This window comes from Gigantopelta aegis, chromosome 3 (assembly GCF_016097555.1).
Source record: "Gigantopelta aegis isolate Gae_Host chromosome 3, Gae_host_genome, whole genome shotgun sequence".
NCBI classification, from domain to species: Eukaryota; Metazoa; Mollusca; class Gastropoda; order Neomphalida; family Peltospiridae; genus Gigantopelta; species Gigantopelta aegis.
In genome coordinates, this window is record NC_054701.1 from 30,689,700 (window position 1) to 30,715,313 (window position 25,614).

At 40.6% G+C, this 25,614-nt stretch overlaps 1 protein-coding gene across 1 annotated transcript; it reads left to right on the forward strand.

Annotated features, from left to right (window-relative positions):
* Positions 1-793: 793 nt before the first annotated feature.
* Positions 794-24,027, forward strand: LOC121389748 (deoxyribonuclease-1-like). The gene is made up of 9 exons (XM_041521400.1): positions 794-899; positions 2,145-2,306; positions 5,450-5,538; positions 6,457-6,537; positions 8,429-8,535; positions 20,742-20,854; positions 21,538-21,692; positions 22,455-22,545; positions 23,185-24,027. The coding sequence occupies exons 2-9, from the start codon at positions 2,151-2,153 to the stop codon at positions 23,239-23,241; spliced, it is 849 nt and encodes a 282-aa protein (XP_041377334.1). The 5' UTR covers positions 794-899; positions 2,145-2,150; the 3' UTR covers positions 23,242-24,027.
* Positions 24,028-25,614: the final 1,587 nt, after the last annotated feature.

A 25,614-nucleotide genomic window follows, 5' to 3' on the forward strand; every position in this document is an offset into this window, starting at 1 on the left:
CATGGCCACAACGAGTTTTATTCTTACTAAGTATCTGAATTAAGTGTCACAATAAACCTACAGACACCGTAGTTTGAGGCCGTTCAACAGTTTTTAATATCGCAAAATGTTAAAAAAAAGTTTCTAACTCCCTCGTGTAATGTTTTCAGTTTGATAATAAATATTAGACATAAAATAATCTATTAAATAAACAAAGACATGACTTGCTGAGTTTTGCGTTATTAATAAAATAGAGACAGTTATTTTACGTAAATAATAATAATCTCCCCACCAATGGCGCCTTTGACTGAGGTCTTGTGAAACATTCCTTTCCTTTTCGGCTCTCAACTCCATATCATATTCATCAGCTAACTTCGTGTTATGAAATTCAGATCAATAAAGTTGTCATTCATTTGCTTTATGTATGCCACTTTCTGTTTAAAACAGTATGCACATTTTCAAATTAACATTTTCCTACACAATCGGAACACTCAGATTCAATATTCAGTATAGAACTACGGAATTGTATTTCACAATTTGTGAACATCAGTGCCGGGCAAGGCTGTAATATTACAGATTGGATTTGATTAACAATGAAAGGAAAACGGACATTTGGACATAATATATAACAATGACGTCCAAAACCCCATTCACAAGTGTGAAGACAATGAACTCGTTTCGTCGCATCCTTAATGAATATAGATGAATGCAGTAAACAGCCGTAACACCTGCTAATACATAAACAATCGTGTTGGACTGAAGTACCAGACGGCTAACACCTGTTTTAAGGTGGTCACAAAGTCCTTGGTAGGAGTTTTGCCAGTCGTAACTACAGCACGTCGTTACATCTGTTGTTATTAAGTTCATACACAGACTTGGTTTAACCGAAAACTGGTAGTCCGAAAGAAAAGCTTTCCCAGGTAAGTTGGAATTGTAAGTCCGTAATTGAAAAACACATTTAAAACGAAAGGCACGAGTGCTCTGATTTAATAAAAAATAATATAACTACAGTGCTGAACATTATACGATACTATGACAAATTCTTTTGCCGCATCGTGTCCAGTTAATTGCTATGTAAGAATGCAATATGTGCTTATGCTCTTCCATATGTTGTTGTTCTTACGACATCTGGTGGTCCCACTACATGTTAATAGTCCCACAGGTGTTGATAGTCATCAAACATCTGATGATGGAAAGAAAGAAAGAAATGTTTTATTTAACGACGCACTCAACACATTTTATTTACGGTTATATGGCGTCAGACATATGGTTAATGACCACACAGATTTTGAGAGGAATACCGCTGTCGCCACTACATGGGCTACTCTTTCCGATTACCAGCAAGGGATCTTTTATTTGCGCTCCCCACAGGCAATATAGCACAAACCATGGCCTTTGTTGAACCAGTTATGGATCACTGGTCGGTGCAAGTGGTTTACACCTACCCATTGAGCCTTGCGGAGTCGGTATCTGGATTAAAAACCCCATGCCTCGACTGGGATCCGAACCCAGTACCTACCAGCCTGTAGACCGATGGCCTAACCACTACGCCACAGAGGCCGGTCTCTGATGATAGAGATTCAATAAGACTTAGTGTTGATGGTCCTGCAATATTTCTTGATGATCGCTGAACATTTTCCGACTCATTTAAATCAAAACAATACTTCGAAGTAAATATCTCTGACTTCCTTTTATAAGATTAAGATATACTCATATTATATGCATTTGAGACGTCGTATGCTGTTTAAAACGCTAAATGTCAAATAAAATAAAACATTCATAATTTGAATGTCAGCATGTTCAGGGATTCCTCGAACACCTTAAACTAACTGTCATAACTGACACATATTTAACACACACTAATGTCTGATTTAATACGGCCTGGTATTTGGTTAAACAAGGGTTCCCTTTTTCTGTCTGGATTTAGTAAACTGGTCTGGAGTGGCAGTCCTCTTTTTGGTGGTACAAGAGGGATGAAATTTCCATTAAATGATCTCCTCGAGAGTGGCTGTCCTCCTATAGGCACTAGATAGAAAATCATGGAATCATCCACTATTTTGTCAAATTCCCATTTGATTCTGTATTGTGCAGAGATACGGCCCTGATCAAGTATTACGGTTTTGTCGTTCAGATTTTCTCTAATTGTTTCGATGTATTTATTACAGATATAGATGTGTATAATGAGTTCAGTGAACACCATCACTGCGCTGTGCCTCCTGGCTATGGTGGTGTGTGTGGCGGGACACTACAAGATTGCAGCCTTCAACATTCAGACGTTCGGCAGGGCAAAAATGGACAAGCCAGACGTTGTTAATATCATCAAACAGGTGAAAATATAACTACATCTGTTCCTTTCAAAACATGAATGAATGAATGTATGAATATATGAATGGATGTTTAACAACACCCCAGCACAAAAGTACACATCGGTTATTGGTGTCTTTCAAAACAATTTATAAATATAAATAATGATTAATATTCAAAACAAAAACCGCATGTTACTTGTCATTTGTGCAATCATAATCACTACCATCATCATCTCCTCCTCCTCCTCCTCATCATCATCATAACCACCACTACTATCACCATCATCATCATCATCATAACCACCACCACTATCACCACCATCATCATCATCATCATCATCATAACCACCACCACTATCACCATCATCATCATCATCATCATCATAACCACCACCACTATCACCACCATCATCATCATCATCATCATAACCACCACCACTATCACCACCAGCATCATCATCATCATCATCATAACCACCACCACTATCACCATCATCATCATCATCATAACCATCATAACCACCACCACTATCACCATCATCGTCATCATCATAACCACCACCACCACTATCACCATCATCATCATCATCATAACCATCATAACCACCACCACTATCACCATCATCATCATCATCATAACCACCACCACTATCACCATCATCATCATCATCATAACCATCATAACCACCACCACTATCACCACCATCATCATCATCATCATCATCATAACCACCACCACTATCACCATCATCATCATCATCATAACCACCACCACTATCACCATCATCATCATCATCATAACCACCACCACTATCACCATCACCATCATCATCATCATAACCATCATAACCACCACCACCACCACCACCATCATCATCATCACCATCATCATAACCACCACCACCACCATCATCATCATAACCACCACCACCACTATCACCTTCATCATCATCATCATAACCACCACCACTATCACCATCATCATCATCATAACCACCACCACTATCACCTTCATCATCATCATAACCACCACCACCACTATCACCTTCATCATCATCATCATAACCACCACCACTATCACCATCATCATCATCATCATAACCACCACCACTATCACCATCATCATCATCATCATAACCACCACCACTATCACCATCATCATCATCATCATCATAACCATCATAACCACCACCACCACCACCATCATCATCATCACCATCATCATAACCACCACCACCACCATCATCATCATAACCACCACCACCACTATCACCTTCATCATCATCATCATAACCACCACCACTATCACCATCATCATCATCATAACCACCACCACTATCACCTTCATCATCATCATAACCACCACCACCACTATCACCTTCATCATCATCATCATAACCACCACCACTATCACCATCATCATCATCATCATAACCACCACCACTATCACCATCATCATCATCATCATAACCATCATAACCACCACCACCACTATCACCACCATCATCATCATCATCATAACCACCACCACTATCACCATCATCATCATCATCATAACCATCATAACCACCACCACTATCACCATCATCATCATCATCATAACCACCACCACTATCACCATCATCATCATCATCATAACCATCATAACCACCACCATCATCATCATCACCATCATCATAACCACCACCACCATCATCATCATAACCACCATCACCACCATCATCATCATCATCATCATAACCACCACCACCATCATCATCATCATCATCATCATCATAATCACCATCCCCACCACCATCATCATCATAACCACCATCACCATCATCATCATAACCACCATCACCATCATCATAACCACCATCACCATCATCATAACCACCACCACTATCACCTTCATCATCATCATCATAACCACCACCACCACTATCACCATCATCATCATCATCATAACCACCACCACCACTATCACCTTCATCATCATCATCATAACCACCACCACCACCACTATCACCACCATCATCATCACCATCATCATCATAACCACCATCACCATCATCATCATAACCACCACCACCATCATCATCATAACCACCACCACCACCATCATCATCATAACCACCACCACCACCACCATCATAACCACCACCACCATCATCATCATCATCATAACCACCACCACCATCATCATCATCATCATAACCACCAACACCATCATCATCATCATAACCACCACCACCACCATCATCATCATCATAACCACCACCACCATCATCATCATCATCATAACCACCACCACCATCATCACCATCATCATAACCACCATCACCATCATCATAACCACCATCACCATCATCATAACCACCACCACCACCATCATCATCATAACCACCACCACCATCATCATCATCATCATCATAACCACCACCATCATCATCATCATCATAACCACCATCACCATCATCATCATCATCATAACCACCATCACCATCATCATAACCACCATCACCATCATCATAACCACCATCACCATCATCATAACCACCACCACCACCATCATCATCATAACATCACCACCACCACCATCATCATCATCATCATCATCATCACCACCACCATCATCATCATCATCATAACCACCATCACCATCATCATAACCACCATCACCATCATCATAACCACCATCACCATCATCATAACCACCACCATCATCATCATAACCACCACCACCATCATCATCATCATCATCATAACCACCACCACCATCATCATCATCATCATAACCACCATCACCATCATCATAACCACCACCATCATCATAACCACCATCACCATCATCATAACCATCATCATAACCACCACCACCATCATCATCATAGCCACCACCACCATAATCATCATCATGACCACCACCACCACCATCATCATCATCATAACCACCACCACCACCACCATCATCATCATAACCACCACCACCATCACCACCACCATCATCATCATAACCACCACCACCATCATCACCACCATCATCATCATAACCACCACCACCATCACCATCATCATCATAACCATCTTCTTCTTCCTCCTCCTCATCATCATAACCACTATCATCATCAGTTAAAGCGTCAACCAGTAAGAATCTGTTATGATTTTGTTTTATCTTGTAGATTGTTCTGCGCTATGACATCATCCTTATACAGGAAATACGTGATAGTTCTGGCAACTCACTTAAAGTTCTGAACAACACACTTAACACGTGAGCACACACATGTTTTAGATGTCTAGTATTAAAGTCATGTATAACTTGTCGACAGGTAGTGTAGAGCACCAATTCATTTACTAAAATTCTAAAAAAGCCAACAAAACATGAGAGAGAAGAGAGTGTAATGGTCTTACACCTACCCATTGAGTCGTTAAAACTTGCTCTGGGTGGGAGCTGGTACCGGGCTGCGAACCCTGTACCTACCAGCCTTATGTCCGATACCAATCCACGATGCCACCGACGCCAGCTACACATTTTGCTAAGCGGTTTGCATTGTATGTTGTAAGGAAAAAAACAAAACCTCAATCACTTGGTATATCCAATAACAAAACATGGAAACGGTCAAAACTGGCGTCCACGCTCATGGTTAATTTTGATTTTGGACTTGAATACCTAATTCTATAATTGAAGTTCTATAAGTTTTTATACAAATGATCTAGTATAAAAGTTAAAAAGTGCGACTAGTATAGAGCTACATTCCTTTAACCGAAATCCTAAGCCACAAATCAACCAAGATAATAAAACATGTATATAGATTAGGGTCTCCACGAGTACTAGAGTACCCATGTTCAGCGTTGGAATTAAGATGCAAAATGCTATTTTACTTTATTCCTTAGTCTCATTGTCATCTAAGTGGCGATAACTCGGGGGTCCGAATCGAGTTTGACCCTCGAGTGCCAGAGTGCAATATTTATATTTAATATAGATGTTTTGTTTGATAGAAAATGACAACCAGCATAGATTTCGTAAATTTGTTCTTCAGATCAATATAATTATTTTGAAATGAAATTATATATATATATATATATATATATATATATTATTATTATTATTATTATTATTATTATTATTATATATATATATATATATATATATATATATTTTTTATTATTATTTTTTTTTTTTTTGCAGGCAAGAACATTTCAGCTACACTCTGAGCCCTCGACTGGGAAGATCTAGTAACTACAAGGAGCAATATGCATATTTTTATAGGTGAGCCTATCACAAGAAACGCATCGACGACAACACGCACTCATGCACGGCTGCGCTCACTTAACATATATTTAAAAGGTTGTCTTCCTGGTTAGCAGCACCTGTAGGAAGAACAATAATAAATTACGGCCTTATGGTCCGGGGGTTCAGGGGCGGATCCAGGACATATTTTGTGACAGGGAACTAACAGAAAAAGGGCACATGGACCAACATTTAAAAGGGGTGGGGGAAGAGACTCTTAAATATGTTATGGGGACGAGTCCCCTGGTCTCCCCTTGGATCCGTCTTTGTGGTTGTTTGTATAGTTTAAAAGTGCCCATTTTTTCTAGTTGAAGAAGATCATATATTACTACGTTCTGGCATAAGTGTACGAGACAGTCCTGGAGAAAATCCTTAAATTCGGGCAAAAACAACCGAGAAATTCGGGCACAATGAGCAGTCCTGAACACATTTCACCATGTCATTTCATTATTCTACCCAAAATATTAGCTGTAACCCATGTAAAAATGTGTGGCAATTCGTTTGCAACCCTTGATAGCTGTTTGGCAGTAATACTAATATGAATAAACGTTGTAATCCAGATTCGGGCACATTTTGTTTAATTCGGGCAAGAATCGGCCTGCCATACACAAATGGGAGCCTGTACGTCTATGCGCCCCAGATATGACCTGCAAGTTATACATACAATGCAAGCCGCTTAGCAAGAACGGTCGCTTTTAAGAATAGCCTTGATGCTTTGATCGCAAGATCGAACCTCCTCTGTGGACCCATTCTCTGATTGTATTTTCACCCCCGTTCCAAGCAGTGTCCTACGACTGGTATATCAAAGGCCGTAGTATGTGCTGTCCTGTATGTGGGAAAGTGATTATAACAGATCCCGTACTCCTAATAGAAAAATGTAGCGGATTTTCTCTGAAGACTACGAGTCAAAATTATCAAATGTTTAACATAGCCGGTGATTAATTTAAATTAATATGCTCTAGTGGTGTCGTTAAAAAATTCGTTTTAACTTTTTAAGTGTAGCATGGGTGGATCTGGCGTCAAAACCTCATTCACTTCAACTAATTCACTTCAATTGATTATCCCATTGATATAAAATGAATGAATGAATGAATGTTTAAGGACACCCCAGCACGAAAAATACATCGGCTATTGGGTGTCAAACTATGGTAAATAAACAAATAAAGTGATGATCAACATCAATATAAAAATTCAAGAGTCAAATAAAAACACAGTGTAAAGAACTGTGCAAAAAATACAAATATCTCAGATATAGAAAATTATAATTTAGAGTAAAAGATATAGGGACGTATATCGAATCGTAACCAAATGGCTAGCCATGCATATTTGAAACAGCACTAAACAAGATCTTGGTGGCTTTAAAAATAGTCGTCATGTTTTTATTCGGACGAGATTTATTTTTACAAACGTAACTGTTAAAAACACACAACTAATCTCCCCTACGGAGTTTATTTTTGTTAATTATTTACAGATAATTAAAATCAACAGCTTTTGCGTTCACTTGGTACAGACGCCGATACAGTGACCTGAATCAGTTAAACTTCTTGAACTTACAAGCAATTTATTATTCATTATGCATTCGCAATTTTCTACATGGTTGGAAGAACTGTTCCAATATACATATATACATATATTTCTCTTGTTCTCTTACACACAGACACAAAGGGATAGACAGATACACAGACAGACAGATAGGGACTAAGAGAGACAGACAGAGAGAGAGAGAGAGAGAGAGAGAGAGAGAGAGAGAGAGAGAGAGAGAGAGAGTGAGAGTGTGTGAATTTCAGAACCAGCTGTTGTATGTAGATATACGTTTAGACTTAAGGTTGTTATTAAATTATATTTTATGAATTGTTTTTAATGTTTACAGGACTGACCGCGTGAATCTTGTGGCCACCCACCTGTACGACGACAACACACCTGCCGACGTGTTTGAAAGGGAGCCGTATTGCACGCTGTTTGAGATACCTGAACCAGGTAATCGACACTATACTTTTCATTTTCGTGCTTATATTCAATTAAGGTTCAAGCACGCTGTCCTGGTCACATATCAGCTATTTGTTAGTGAGAGAGAAGAGGGTGTAGTGGTCTTGCTATTTACCCATTGAGTCGTTAAAACTCGCTCTGGGTGGGAGGCGGTACCGGGCTGCGAACCCAGTACCTATCTGCTTTATGTCGGGTTGGCCTAACCACACCACGGAGGCCTTTTACTTTAGTATAATATTAAGACAAAAGAGTTCATCAATCTGGTAAGTGTGCTGAAATAAACAAAAGCTCGTGACTTTCAAAGCGAAAGCAGACACTAGATTTAATTGATGCATTATTTATCAGTATAACTAACAGGGGATTTACAATACAAAATGAAATGCTTCACTGTCACGTCATTGAATGTAGCGTGTATTTTACCCACTGTCCTGGACAGGCAGTACAGATAGCCGAAGTGTGTGCCCAGGACAACGTGCTTGAACCTTAATTGGATATAAGCACGAAAATAAGTTGAAATGAAATGAAGAAAGGAAGGAAATGTTTTATTTTACGACGCACTCAACACATTTTATTTACGGTTATATGGTTAAGGACCACACAGATATTGAGGGAGGAAACCCGCTATCGCCGCTTCATGGGCTATTCTTTTCGATTAGCAGCAAGGGATCTTTTATATGCAACATCCCACAGACAGGGTAGTACATACCACGGCCTTTGATATACCATTCGTGGTGCACTGGCTGGAGAAATGAAATGAAATGTATTTTAAAGTGCAGTGTAGTACCAATTTGCTAAACATTTTTGTGTTGGTATATAAGTGTATTTATCAAAGAAGGATGGGCAGTCAGAGTTAGCACAACCGTCAGTCCACATTGCTAAACATGTTATATTCAGTTGAAGGTTCAAGCACGCCGATCTAGGGCATATCATCAGAGGTAACCCCCAAAAAACAAATATATATACAACAATAATTTCGTCCAAACATGACTGCATTAATTCTTATTTACAATTCTGTTTTTGTATTTAAAAAAAATCATCGGTAATTTTATAATAGTGCAGAGGGTATCTGCGATCTTTACTACCTGAATCATAAAGATTTATGAACCATGGGAGCTGATACAGGGTATACTGGGGGATTCCGGTGATACAAAAACAAAATTGTCCAGAATGCTAAATATTATCTGAGCGTCCCGTCCCCATATCTCGCACCCTTCTATTATCAGTATTAATCGTTCTGTATACATGTACTCCCCCCCCCCCCCCCTGCTCAAGGCGAATTTGTTTTTCATATCCCGATTTTTTACATTCCTGTGAATGGAGATGGAAGTACTGTGATGTTATCGGGCTTCGCCAGACACCTCGACCCTCCCCCCCCCCCCTGCAAAATTTCCTGCGCACGCCCCTGTTAAAAGGCGAACATTCCACTTTAATGGTCATGGTCATAGGGTTTTACGTGCACATTCAGAACAAGCTGTTGTAGCGCACGCCTGTCGTGGGCACAAGAGCCGGCCTTGGCCGGCCCTTCTGTCCAAGACAGGAAAGGTGGGGGGGGGGGGGGGAAGGAGGGACCGCCTGCACTGGCAGGTGCAAGGGAGCACCAGCAGTCCGATTGAATCGGTAGCAGGCGGGTGGGGGTGGTGGTGATGCTATGGAATTTTGAGTGAAGCCATTTTAAAGCCAAAGAGAAAATGGTGCGCAGTTTTTGTTGAGTAATTTTGGCGCAATTTTGAGCGGTCGGTCGAAAGGTGAATGATTGAGCTAGTATAGGTTTTGAATCGAGTGTAGCTCGTTAGTGAGTCGAGAGTAGCTCGTTACTTATCGACCTTCATGATGCTGGTTGTCTCCCTAGGTTGTCCGTAGGGTCCTGATAAGGACCTGACCTCTTCTGGTCGTGGCATGACAACCCAGAGGAGACTCGTGCAATTGTGTAGACACTGGCAGGCAAGGCGGTTTGTTCCGGGGTGGTCGAAGCGCTGGTGTTGGTTTGGTCTTCAGTTTCCTCCTCAGTGACACCAAGTACATTTCCCAGCAGCAAGTATTTGGGGACTGGGTAGGGGCGGCCGATATTCTTTTGTTCGGCCTCCCCCGGGTGCATTGCAATTGTGTACTCGGAACCGGTATTCTTTTGTCCAGTTCCTTATTAGAGCACGTGCTGGGCCATTAAAAATGTGGGGCGGATGCATTGTTATCATTAGTCAATGCATCCTGTGTGCTGTTGCGGTGAGCATGTTGTCTGTGTGTAATCCTAGTTTGGTGTTTAGGTTGTACCTATTGTCTTACGTCCCTATTCTAATGTTTCCAACGGTCATCATGACCCCCCCCCCCCTCCGCCCTTGCGTAGTTTTGTTAACACAATGGCCGGGGGGGGGGGGGGGAATTAGTCTATTCTAAATATCTAATTTGAAGGGCGAGCCCTTGTAGTGTATGTATTGGTTAAAAAAGCCTAGTGCTTAACATATTTATTTTATCAGTCAGTGAAAGAGAGAGAGAAAGGAGAGAAAGATAGTTAGCTTATTAGTAATGAATAGTCACATAACATAACTGTCCGCCACTCCGGCGTACTATTAATTTTGTTTCCCGCCCCCGCAAAAGATTAATGAAGTAATTATATCTATCTGTTGGTAATTGTATACTAAGGGTTTTGTTGGGCTTACGCCCTTATACTATATTGTCTTACTTGGTCAATCTTCTATTTTCTGTTTTCCAGTTGTCCTTCTGTGCCCTAAGTGACTTACCGTGTCTGCTAGTTTTATTCATCATTAATAAAGTGCATGGTGCGATTACATGAAATGTGCGATATATACATGTGGTTATTCTGGGTCGTGGTTGGCTGGCTTGGACCATTAGGTGAGCTGTAAAAAGAGAGGTTGATAATTTGTGATCCTATCCTGTTTGATATATTGGCTTTGGTTATGAGTGCCTATTATTTTTTTTTATTGTTTTATTTTTTATTTTTTATTTTTTTTATTTTTTTTTTTTTTTTTTGGTGGATTGGACCAATTTGCCAAACACGATTTTAGAATAAATTCATAACCTCCCCACCTTTGGCCACTTGCAGTAGAGTGCATCGGGTCCGAGTTCTAAATTGGTTGCAGCTCTTATGTAAGGGCTTACAAGTGAGTGGTTTTGAACAATCCTTATGAATAATCTATTAACCCTGTCTTGGTTCTTATTTCACCTATTCACCTTTGGCCCCTAGGTTGGAAAGCATCGAGTAGAGTTCGAATTGGTAGCAGTTCCTTCTTAGGGGCGTACTAGTGAATGGTTATGAGTGCCTATTATTGGTTTATTTTATAGTTTTGGTTTGGTGGACTGGACGAATAGATAAACTGCTTTGAAGGTTTTATGTTTTAGATGTTTATCCGGGTTTAGTAGGAAGTTAGGCGTTATTTGTTTATTATGGTTGGCTTCGGTTATTGACTCTATCATTAGTTTTCTTTGTGTGGTATGTAGCGTGCAATCCAGGAGATAGTGTTTCATATCTTCCCAGGTGCCACAATCACATCTGGGTTTAGTTTGGTAAATGAGCAGCTGTTAAGTTGTGAAGATTTACCTAGGCGTACTTTAGTGATTAATTTATCCACAAAGGTGTTTTTGTATTTAGGTCTTATTGAGTTGACTAGTTTATTGTGGATAGCTGCTAAGATGTCTGGCCTGGTAGATTTATTAGTTTGAAGAGATTGGATTGAGCTAAGGCTATCTGAGAAGATAACACTTTTAGGATATTGTTTATTTCTGATCCAGATTAGTGCCTCGTAGATGGTTGTCAGTTCTGCTGTGTAAACTGATAGGTTGTCTGACAGCCTGGCATATTTAACAAGTTTGGAGTGTTTAGATATCTTTTCTTCTACTATTGGGAAGCCAACCCTACCATTATTTGGATTTTTTTAGCCGTCCGTGTATATATGGATGTGCTCCGGGTAATTTTCGTTGGCTGCGGCTTCAAACAGGACTTTTTTAAAAGGTGGAAATGGTGTTTCGTCTGTGGCTTTTTTAATTAAGTATGGAGTTTTGCACTCCATAGGCTGATTAATATGATATAGTGCCACTGGTATGTTATCAATTCCTACCTCTATTTCTAGTTTACTAGCCCTAGTGGCAAATGAGTCATTGAGTTTTTTGTGTGTTTTTTTTTTTAATTCTAGTCCTGGTTTAGTTATTATAGGAGTAAGTTCCTGAACTGGGTGGTCTAACTTAAGCGAGTGGATTTTGAGGTGGTAATTAAGATGTTGAATATTGCGGCGGTATTTAAGTGGCATGATGTTAAATTCTACTTCTAAGCTTTGGCCGCTAGTATTACGTGGAACTTTAGCTATTGTTCTTAGTGCTTGGTTTTGGATAACATCTAATTTTTGCAGTAATTGTGGGTCGGCGCAGCTGTAGGCTTGGGCTCCATAGTCTATCCTGGAGAGTATACATGCTTTGTAAACCATAAGCATTGCTTCCGTTTGCGCCCCCCAACTGGTGCCTGAGATTGCTCTTAGTAAGTTTAGTGTATTTTTAGATTGTCTGATTATATTATTTATGTGGTCACTAAAGGTTAGTTTTGAGTCGAAAGTGACACCTAGGAATTTAAATTTTTTGACTCTTGGGATTGGTTTATTATTTGAAGTTATTTGGTGGTTATCGGCTGAGTTAACTTTATTGAATAGCATACAGACTGTTTTGGTTTCCGATAGCTTGATGCCCCAGTCCTGGGCCCATTTATTTAATTTATTCATATCGTTTTGCATTAGGCTAAATAGATTTTTGGTTATTCTGCCTGTGCGACAAATGGCGCAGTCATCAGCGAATAGTGCTGTATTTAGTGGAGTGGTTGATTTGATTTTACTTTTTGCATCCAGTGCTTTAGTTATGTCGTTGATAAATATATTGAATAAGGTTGGTGATAGGACCGAGCCTTGTGGGATACCGTTTATTATTTCGGTTTTTTGTGAGTAGTGCTGATATTGATCTGTTGTGAATAAAGTTATTGATGAAGTTGAACATATTCCCTTTAATACCGTTAGTTTTTAGTTTATTGAGTAGCCCCTGGCGCCATACCATATCAAAGGCTTTTTCTATATCTATAAAGATTGCTAGTACTTTATTGGACTTGCGGAAGGCGTCATTTATGCTATTTTGTAGTCTAACTATCTGGTCTATTGTTGAGTGTTTAGTTCTAAATCCGCTTTGTACATTTGTAATTAGTTTATTCTCTAGTAAGTAATTATTTAGTCTTTTATTGATTATGGTTTCCAGCGTTTTGCACATGTGCGATGTGAGTGTTATCGGTCTATAACTCCCCGGGAGGGAGTGGTCCTTTCCCGCCTTTGGGAGACTGAAACACTCTGCGTGCTTCCATGCTGTGGGCATTTGGCCCTCCTCCCAGATTCTGTTATAGAGCGATAACACTACCTCCAGGGTTACATCTGGCATATGTTTTAGTAGAGTATAGCTGATTTGATCTGGCTTTAATGGCCGTTTTTAGTTCTATTAGTGTTAGTGGTTTATTAAATTCTAGATTATCTGTGTCCATCATAGAATCGTTTGTTGGTAAGTTGTTGTTTGTTTTAGGTTTATCAAAAAATTTGTTAGGGAAGTTTTCGTTGCTGCTATTTTTACTAAATGTTTTACTTAGGAGATCTGCTTTTTGTTTATTTGTGGTAGCCACTTTACTTTTTTGGAGGACTGTAGCGATCGTGCGATGTCCTTGAATAGCTTTAACTTTTTTCCACATTTCTCTAATAGATGTTCTGTTATTAAATTCCCCGCAGAATGTCTGCCAGCTGGTCTGTTTAGCTTCAATGATTAGTTTGCCTATTTCGTTTTTTGCTATTTTATATTTGGCGTGGTATTCTGGTTTACCTGTTTTTTAAAAGAGTTTTCGCATCCTGTTTCTAAAGCCGCATTTTGTTTTAATTTCGTCCGTCCTCCAACTGACGGGTGTATTTTTTTTTAGCTTGTTTGGTTTTTGGTATATTATTTATAGTATTTTAGTGGTCGCTTCATCGATATCTAAATTAGCGTCTAGTTTAATTTGGCTGCATTCGCTAGTAAAGCCTGCCCAATTGGCTTTACTGAATTTGAATTTTGGCAAGAATTTTTATTGTTCGGTATATTCTATGTTACTTTTATAGTTGGTTAGGATGGGTAAGTGGTCGCTATTTAGAGTATCCAGTACTTCCCATTGGGCGTTTGCCCCTATATTATTAGAGGTTATGGTAAGATCGATGGCAGATGAGGTTGCTAATTGGTCATGGTAGTAGGTGGGGCTGCCATCGTTGAGACATACTAGGTTGTTTATGTTAATGAATTCTTCTAGTATGTCTCCTTGTGTGTCGGAGTGCTGACCTCCCCACAGTGGGCTATGGCTGTTGAAGTCTCCTACTAGGATTAGGTTATTATTAGGTTTAATAAGTTTATTATAATCGTTTATGTTTAGTTGTTTATGGGCTGCTCCCGGTGGGCTATATACATTGATGACGTCTATAGGCATATTTTTGTTTAATACAGTAAGTCCTAGGGCTTCTAGGTTGGTATTTAGGGCTTCATATTTAATTTCGCTATGCGGGATGGCGCTTTTAATCAGTGTGGCTATTCCAGCTCTAGTGCTATTTTCTCTATTTTTATAGTAAGTTGTATAGCCTGGGATTTTGAATTTTTTAGCTGTTATTTTATTATTACTTTTTTTTGAGCCAGTTCCTAGCCAATTTGCTTGTATGCATATAATATCTGGCTTGGTGTTGTTGGTGCTAATGAGTTGAATGAGTTCGGCACCATGTCCCATTGAGTGGAGACCTTTAGCGTTCCATTGGAGAACGCTAAGGCCTTTACTTATAGGTTTATTTTTATTAATATGGGTGTGTGGAGACTTGTCTCCCATATTTTAGTCCCGTTGATTAGTTTATTTAGAATATATATATATATATATATATATATTTTTTTTTTTTTTTTTTTTTTTTTAATTTATTGGTTTATACTCTTTTTTTTTTTTTTTTTTTTAATTGTTGAGTTTATTTTTAATGTTGTTCATTTCGACAACCAGTGTTTCGATTAGTGCTTTTAACTCGGTTATCTGGGTTTGCTCATTGGTTTTTACTTTCGCCGCGTAGGTTATTTTGGTTGTTACTGGTTTTGGCGTTGGGTAGGTTGTTACTGGTTGTTTTGGTTGCTCTTTCCTATTATTTAGCTGTCTAAGCGCACGCTGGTAATGGTGGCATGTGTCATCGTGGGCCATGTGCCTGCTTAAACAGTTGGGGCATTGGATCGGTCGGGTGCATGGCGAGTTACGGGAGCTTCTGGGGTGCTTTTGGCCGCACCTGTAGCAGGTGGGCTGCTCCTTATATGTTTACATTTGTTGGCGCCATGGCCCCATTGCTGGCAGTTGAAACATTTGGATGGTTTTATCTCGTAAGGTAACAGTTGGTATTGGCGGCTTTGTATGAATATATATTTGCTTTTGGTTTCTGCTGTGATAAGCACATACCCGTTGGTCCATGTTGTGGCCTCGGTGACGTTGAGTTCAGGGTTGTTAAATTTTAGGCGCTTGGTTTCGTGGGTTGGAAGGGGGTATAATTTGATTAGCCATTTGGAAGTTTGGATTTCGGGTTTTGGTGGTTATGGGTATCCAGGGGGGTGGTTGGGCGGGTTGGGTTTTCCTGCAGGGTGGTTGAGGGGTTGGCAGGACTTGCTAGGGTTGGGGTGGGGGTAGTAGAGGGTGGGTTGGTTGGTTGGGAAGCTGGTGGGTCCCGTTGAGGTTGGGGTGATGGTAGTAGCGGGTGGGTGGGTTGGGGCCTGCTGGGGTAGGGGTTGTAGAGGGTGGGTGGGGGAGGGTGGTTGTGGGTTCAAGGGCTGGGGTATTGGTGGGGCCTGCTGGGGTAGGGGTTATAGAGGGTGGGTGGGAGGGGGTGGAGGTGTGTTCAGGGGCTGGGGTAGTGGTGGGGGTAAGGGAGGGTGGGGGGGATAGTGTTGGAGAAGGTGATGGTGAGAGGGGTGGTTTGGTTGGTTGGCGGAGTGGTTTTACAGGGTTTCTTGCTGACTATCGTTACTGTCTTTTTGGTGAATTGCCCTAGTTTATGCCCCCTGGGTTTTAGGAAATTGGTTGCTTTGAGGTTATTTTTAATTGGGCTCCTGTTTTTTTTTTATCGCGGTAGGTCGGGGTGGGGGGGGGGGCAGTTTGCTTGTTGGGATGCCTTTTGGTTTCCTTGTTGACTTTTTTGGGGCATTGCAATTTTGGCTAATCTTTTTATCGCCCCTCCGCAGACAGTTGTTTTGGTTTGCTGTCAGCTGCCCTGACGGCGGGTTCGTAGCTGCGGGGGGGGGGGGGGGCAGTTTGATTGTTGGGATGCCTGTTTGGTTTCTTGTTGACTTTTTTGGGGCTATGCCGTTTGGTTTAGTTTGTTTGCTTTTCACAATTGTTGGGGGCGTGGACTCCTGTGTTGTCTGCCAGTCGCCCCTCCGCAGACAGTTGGTTTGGTTTTTTTTTTTTTTCCCGGGCTGTCAGCTGCCATGACGGCGGGTGCGACTGTTTTGTCAGGGTCCGTTGTTGTCTGCTGGCTGTCCATTGGTGACGTGCTGACGTTGGCTGTTGGCAGTTTTTTCCCTGTCTTGCGGGTTGGCGCGGCTGGTTTATGAGTTTGAGGGGGTGGTGGAGAGGGGGACCTGGGGGAGACAGTTGTCTCGCTAGTTTCGTCCACTGCTTCTGTTAGGTCAGGTATAAGGTTTAACGTGCGTATATACCACGAAGGTTTCACACACGCCTGTCCTGGGCTTAATCTCTGGCCTTTGCCAGTGACTAAGTCCAGGACAAGGGGGGGGGGGGGGGGGGGGGATTGAGTTTGAAATGGTCGGAATTTGGAATAAGTATTTAGCTTAGCTTAGTAACTGGTTTAACGTGTCCATATACCACTAGGGATTCGAACACGCCTATCCCGAGTCCGGCATCCGATAGGATCGGGGGTCTGACTCGGGACAGGGATAACCTAACAAATAGGGTCAATTTTGAAATTTACATCCAAAAATTAAATAGTGGGCCTTTAAAATTTTGATGCGCATCTCTAATTAAAAATAATAATTCTACTCATGAAATTTGGTCGCTAGATTAGATCGGGCGGTCAAAAAGAAATTAGATAACTAGGGCCTCGAACACGCTCATCCTGAGTAACCTCCGACAAGATCGGTGGCCTGACTCTGGATGGGGGGGGGCGAGCTGATGAGGGGTCCGGTGGTCAAGTTCGGGACTTCGTGCTTCCTGTCCATAATAGCTGGTATGACCTGGTGGTAGCCGGCACCGAAGATAGCCTTGACGATCCTGTGGATGGTCTGGCTATCCATCTCTCGTAGCAGGATCGCTTGTCGGTAGCAGTCTCGGCGCCGGTGGGTCACAACGAGTCCCGAGTGGCCTTCCTTGGTCCGGAGATGGTGTAGTTCGTACTCGGTACCATCCTGCAGTGGTCTCCAGGCCTGGTTGAGGAACTTCCCCATCAGCTTGCCGGGGTCGGTGGTGTCCCCCTGCACGCAATGCCGGAACGCTGGCTTGATCTTCTTGACTTGAAGCTTCCATGCGTCTTCCGGCTGGGCTGGGGGGGGGGGGGGGGGGGGGGGGGGGGGGGGGGGGGGGGGGGGTACGTTGTCGGCTCGGCGGCTTGTCCGTGTCTGGCTGGATGGCAGGTGTAGTAGCCTTGCGCAGGCGTGGCGTGGAAGTCGACGCAGGGGGCGGTGGCGGCGACTGAGCCATGGCGGTGTTCAGTAGGCCTGCCGTAGCGTCCAAGGTGGTCTCCGCTGGTGGCATCGTCCTCCTCTTCGGCGAAGTTTCATTAAAAAAGACAGTCGTACAACTACTAATCAATGTTACATGTCTATCCACAAATTATTTATTTAATTATTTATGTATTTATTTATTTACTTATTTATTTATTTATCTTATTTTATCTATTTATTATTTTATTTTATTTTATTTTCACTATCATTTATATCAGATACATACAACTTCGCTTGAAATAATATCTGATATTTACGAAGTTACGGTATTGCCAGGGACAGACTTTAGCGTGGACATGACGCAACTATCTGGTTGGGGGACACAGTCTCTAGCTCAAATTTCATGTGTATCATTTAAGTTTATTCCAAATACCGAACAAATTTTTTAATAACTTGGTGAAAAGAAATCCCGACAAGAATTCTGAATGTATTTATCTATATAATGCTTTATAAATATTTAAATCATGTTAAATACAATAAATATCTGCATACATACACGCACGCACACATTAATATTATTTCAGCCCATATCCGATATTTATTGCGTACGAATCCGAACTGATGGTTTGTCGGGCGTTAACAACCAAATATTTTTTATTTCGTGATAAGCAATAATTCACAAAGGTCTCCAATAAGTCTTGTTGGATGTCGACAGAATTTTTGGGTTCGCTACTGATAGAATAATTAATCATGGAGATATTCACATTCCTATTGCGTGGCCTCCCATTGTGTATGCCCCACAGTATCAGTATCAGTAAATCGCAAATTCTAACAATAAAAATGACTAAAAACAAAACAATAACAACTGTATGATCAACAGAATGAACAAGATTGAGAGAATTAATGTTCCTCAGTGATTAATGGACCTTCCTGGAAATTGTGAAAATCGAGAATGACACCCCACGAACGTGTACGGGGCAACTACATGATGCATGTGCAAACTACGGAATGTGTTTCGGTGTGTTGATAAACAGACCTGAACGTTCTTTACTAGGATGACTGTAGTCAAAACGTATGTTCGGTCTAATAGTTGATATTAACATTAATATTTCAGGTTCCCCTACTTTTTTGAAGAGTATAATTATATTGTATAAAACCGGCCTCGATGGCGTAGTCGTTAGGCCATCGGTCTACAGGCTGGTAGGTATTGGGTTCGGATCCCAGTCGAGGCATGGGGCTTTTAATCCAGATACCGACTCCAAACCCCGAGTGAGTGCTCCGCAAGGCTCAATGGGTAGGTGTGAACCACTTGCACCGACCAGTGATCCATAACTGGTTCAATAAAGGCCATGGTTTGTGCTATCCTGCCTGTGGGAAACGCAAATAAAAGATCCCTTGCTGCTAATCAGAAAGAGTAGCCCATGAAGTGGCGACAGCGGGTTTCCTCTCTCAATATCTGTGTGGTCCTTATCCATATGTCTGACGCCATATAACCGTAAATAAAATGTGTTGAGTGCGTCGTTAAATAAAACATTTCTTTCTTTATATTGTATAAACGAAATTGTATATGACACCGGTTAAATCTGCTATAACGAGGCCACCTTGCTTAACAGTTTCCATATATGAAAAACAACCTTTCTTCGTACAGACGCTTATAATTATACCGGCGTCTTATACTAAGACAACCTGTAACTTCTGGGGCGGATCCGCTATTTTGTAAAGGAGGGGTCACACAATTTTAAAAAGGGCATTTTGTGTTTATCAGAGGCAAATGAGCCGAACTAAAAACATTTTTTTAGCAAGATCTCTTGGTGGGTTCGAGGGGGGGGGGGGGGGGGGGGGTTTGCTTCCAGGAAATATTTCAAATAAAGATGCCCAGAGACACGTTTACTGGACAATTTAGTGTTAATTATTGTGAATGATGAATTTAAAAAATGTAATAAAAAGAGCACTTTAAACGGGCGGAGAGTGGCGGGTCACGGAACCCTTGTAACCCATTCTGGATCTGTCAATGTTGATGATAAACCCTAAGTATTGTAGGTAAGCTAAGTAAGGTTATACAATGTACATAAAACAGCGAGTGTACAAACTTATAGTTCGTCCCATAATCCCGCCTTTTTTCATACAATTGAATTTACTACAAGTTATTTATTTCTTAGACGATTGTTTTGTAACTTGAACACAAAAAAACGTATTTGTTTGTTATTTCCAAAACACTTTTAATTTTCTTCTTACGTCATACCAAACTGAAATTATTAACAAAAAAACCCCCAATTTTATAGAAGAATTAGACGGACTGTAAGTAAGTTTATACTTAAGGCTCAAATACAAAATAGTATACATACTTAATTTGACATTTGTCATTTCAATTTTATATTCACGATTGACATTAATATTAATTAACTAAATGTGTATTTATGTACTGGCATTGTTCTGTATTTATGTGTGGGACACTCTGTGAAGTGATCGCCAATCCAAATACACATATCCGTATCTGTATTCGTTTATCGTGGCAGCTCCTTGGAAACTGGCGTTGGTTGGCCTGCACTCTAAACCTGACGACGCCGTCGAGGAGATCGGATACCTGAACGTCGTGGACGCCGAGGTAGAGGCGGAGTTCAACACGACGGTGAGCGGTTTATTATTCGAGTTGCGCGTGACATAACGGTATTGCCAGGGACAGAATTTAGCGTGGACATGACGCAACTATCTGGTTGGGGACACAGTCTCTAGCTGGGGGGGGGGGGGGGGGGGGGGGGGGGGGGCAAGCCATATATTTATTTTTATATAGAGTAGGACCAAAAAAAAAAGAAGAAAAAAAAAAGAAGGAGAATATTAAAGAAGAAAAGTAATGTTTGTCGTCAAGTGGGGAAAGCAAGCACAGGTCGACCACCCGAACCTCCACCCCCGGCTCCGCGCAACATAGTCATTAGTGGGAAAAGCAGGCACAGGTCGACCACCCCAACCTCCACCCCCGGCTCCGCGCAACATAGTCATTAGTGCGTAATTTAACAGCAAATGGACACTTTGCTATATAGTCTTGAGTTCGGACTTTATATGTGGTCTCCAACCAACCAACCAACCAACACAGACACAGACACAGACAGACAGACAGACATACAGACAGAGAGAGAGAGAGAGAGAGAGAGAGACAGAGAGAGAGAGAGAGAGAGAGAGAGAGAGAGAGAGAGAGAGAGAGAGAGAGAGAGAGACACACACACACACACAGACACACTAACAAACTCATCAACAACAACAGTTTTAGTAAATGAGTTTACACAGTTTTAACTATTTACCGACAATGTTTTCTAGAACATTCTGTTTCTTGGCGACCTGAATGCGGCCTGCAACTACGCCAGCGCCGCCGAGCTGAGCCACACGGAGATCTTCACCAACTCCGACTACAGCGTGCTCATAAGCAGGAGCAAGGATACCACCACCAAGAGCAGCACATGCGCATACGACAGGTTCGCCACTCCACACAGTTCATAACGTGTAGAGCGATAGTTTAAACCTGGAATGATTTATAGTTAAGTTCATTTAGTTGATCTGGGGAAATCAGGTGTGCAGTATAACAAAAGGTCTGTATGCCTCATTCCACCTTGAAAGTTTCCGTAACTTAAAGATATCTAACCAAGACAAATGTTAGCCCATATTTTGATGCCATTTCCATAAGCGTCAGGTACGAGGGATGGGAATGGTGATGATGATGAAGGCGAATGATTTCTCCTCCCACCAAACTCTAAAGCTGGAGTGACCAAATTTGCAAAGACCGTGTTACGTGTTGTTCTGTCTGTGAGAAATTGGTTATAAAAGATCCATTATTGCTAATGAGCTAAGGTTACTCAATGTGACTGCAAGCGTGTTCAATCTCACATTTTCTTTACCAAGTGTGGCATTTGTTAGACATTTAATGCCATCAAACAAAATACCCTTTCACACAAATACGCTTTCTTTCCAATTATTGTTGTTTATCATCATCACCATTATCATCATCCTTATCATCAGCACCACATTTTTGTTCTCCTATTTTTTCTTTCCTTCAGTTTCTTTCGTGTTTCTTTCTTTATTCAGGTAATATTTTCATATACTTACCATTTGTGACACCCAATAGCCGATGTGTATTTTTGTGCTGGGGAGTCGTTAAACATTCATTCATTCATTCATTCATTATTCAGGTAATGTAGATATGTATGTTTACAGTGAACGGGTTCCGTTGTGTATTATAGAATCATTGCTAAAGGGTCAAGACTGAAGAGCGCTATAGTGTCTGCCGGCGTGTTTGATTTCAAATCTGCATACAGTCTGACCCAACAAGAGGTATGTCATTTAAAGTCGCAATGTCGAGTAGTTTGTAATATTAAAGTGTTCAGTTTAGTTTTCCTCCGATGATGTGTCCTTCTTCTATAGCCTACCCGTTTGCTGCATGTGTAATCTATGCGTGCTAATCGGCTTTCGACGTATTATCTCTAACGTATAAGGCGATTGGCAACGTTCATTGATGCCGGAAACACACGAGTGTCTTAAAGCTGTAGTTCAAATTTGCGAGATTTTTTAAATTTTATCTTTTTTTTGTTCAAGTCAATTACATAATTACTCATATTCGAAATTCCTTTGTTAACCTTCAAGATGCCTTTTTGATGTTTTAAAAAAATTATTAGATGTAGTTTTACTCATGTAATTTATAAAACATTTATAAGCTGCTTTAAAAAAATACTTTGTTACTTTCTCATGAGTGGATTCAGAAGTAACTATTTTTAGACTAAGTGCCATAATCATAATTATGCTTAACCTGAAATAGGCTAGTCGTAGTTTGAAATATCAAAAGGTAATTGCCGTTAACCAAGTATTCCATTCCTTCCCCTTAAACTAAGTTATCACCCATTTTTACCATTTCTTCACAATCCCTTCTTAGTAATATATATATTTTATTGAATGTAATATGTGTTCTCATTTCAGACAGTGGTGGTGAGCGACCATTTTCCAGTGGAAATTACGCTATCTTCAAGTCTGTAGTACTGTTGTGCTATTAAATGACTCATAGCTAATAATACTAAACAAATTAATAACAAAGACAGGAGCTCTGTTAATTGGCAAAGGCATCTTTAGTACCATATAATTATAATTGAATTAATCTCGTCGACAACTGACGACCTATAACAATTTCAAAAGTATGGTGACATTCTTGCCACATTTTGTAAACATTTTTACAATGTAATAAAGCAATAATTTATGATACAATAAAGCAATAATTATATTTTCACGATAATGTTTAATTATTTATTTATTCATTTCGTAATTATTATATCGATGACTGACAACCAGGCTGGTTATTTCCAAAATCATAGTTTTAGGAAAAACATTTTATTTTAAAAAAGTATGATAAATCCCACCAAAAGAAGCAATTTTATTTATTTATGCAAATTATATATGGTAAAACGGCGCGGTCAGTCTATTTCTCGTTCCAGCCAATGCTCCACAACATGTATATTCGCCAACAAACTCCATTATTAAAAAAGAAGAAACAAAATGCGATCTATATTGGACTATCATGATTTTTGCAAATAAAGATTGGACCTAACCAGTGCGTGTTGTCAGTCTTCAATGTGGGTCTTATTATGTGTCTAATATATGTGTGATACACTAATTACATTTTTTGAATACATGTAATAATTTTAAAAAAAAATCTTAAATGACACATTGAAATATTTCACCTAAATTTGACATGAGTTGTGAATAAAAGAAAGTATAATTTTTAATTCCATTGATGAGTCGATTAGTAACAATAAAAAAATTGTATAAGAATTTGTTCATTATTCACTTCAAATAATGTTGATTATTTAAATAAAATAAAAAACATTCTCAGTAATAATAAAGTTTAGTGGCAAAACCTCGAGAGCACGACCTCCATATCCTCCCACCAATGCCACCCCACCCCACCACCACCACCACCACCATCGACGGTCCTGAGTATACAGTTATATACTAAAACTGTATGTGCTCGTGGGGAGCATAAATGGCGCACAAAAAAGGTGATAATTAAAAACATACCAAATCCCCCAACCCAACACCAACCGCTCAGGTTAGAATCCGGGCTGAGTTCAGTCAGACCGAGCAGAAAAACGTTCGCTAGACTGGTTTAAGCACTTTACAATAAACCAAATGGCCACGTCAGGAACCAATCAAATAGTTTGCGAAACGTTTGCTGGCTGAACTTGGGCAGATGTTACGATTGAAAAAATTATTGTTAAAATCATTGTCAGGTCCTTAACTCTAAACTAATGCATAACACTTATGTCAGGGCCGTACTCTCCGGGGGGGGGGGGGGGGGGGGGGGGGGGGGGGGGGGGGGGGGGGGCAGCAGCCCCCTGAAAATCTCACCTTTTTTTTTTTACTCCAGGAAATAGCATACACATCTCGGGGTTTAATTTGTACAGTGTTTCATTTGTTTATAAAAAGTAGTGTCCCCCCAGGATTTTGATCAGGGTACTGCCCTGTATGTGTTTTTGCCCCAAGTTCAGCTAACAGATATTTTACTAACGTTCGCGAACTATTTGATTGGTTCCCAACGTGGCCATTTGGTTTACTGTGAAGCACATAAACCAGTACAGAGGACGTTTTTCTGCTAGGTCTGGCTGAATTGAAACATTTGTGATTCATAGTATTGTTACATTTTGGTCTCATTATATATATATTAGTAGACACTCACAAACATAATGCGAACAAAAACACCAGCAGAAAAATCAAACAAACAAAAGAAAAACAAACGTGTGTATCAGAGCAAGGTGTTATGAAGCACACTTTGAGAACACGTTCTGACCTTCGTCCCCATGTATGGAACGCAGGCCCGTAGCCAGGATTTTGAGAGGGGGGAGGGGTCGTTTAGACTTATGGTGAGGCACGAAGTGCCTCACGCTAGGGCGCAAAACTCTCGAGTTGCTTAGGGGGGTCCAGGGGGCATATTGAAAAAAGCCACCGGTAGGGGAGGGGTCGACCTACCCCCCCCCCCCCCCCCCCCCCCCCCATTGGCTACGGACCTGTAACGACCTTCTAGAATTATCGCACACGTTCTGTATTTACTGGTACTAAAATTCATCACATATACGTACACGTACACATAGTGCCACACGCTGTGGTCCAGGCGTGCTGTGTAATTAATTAGAATAATTATGACTGGTTTTTTTTACTGATAAACCCTTTAATAAGTCAAAGTGACATATTCTTTCACGACATAGATATACATAGAGGAGAACGCGGGGCAAACCCCCCCCCCCAAAAAAAAAAAAAACCCCAACAACAACAACAAACAAACAAAAAACCCCCCACCAAAATAAAACAAAACAACACAAAACACCAAAGAAACAAACAAAACAAAAAACGCAAACAAAC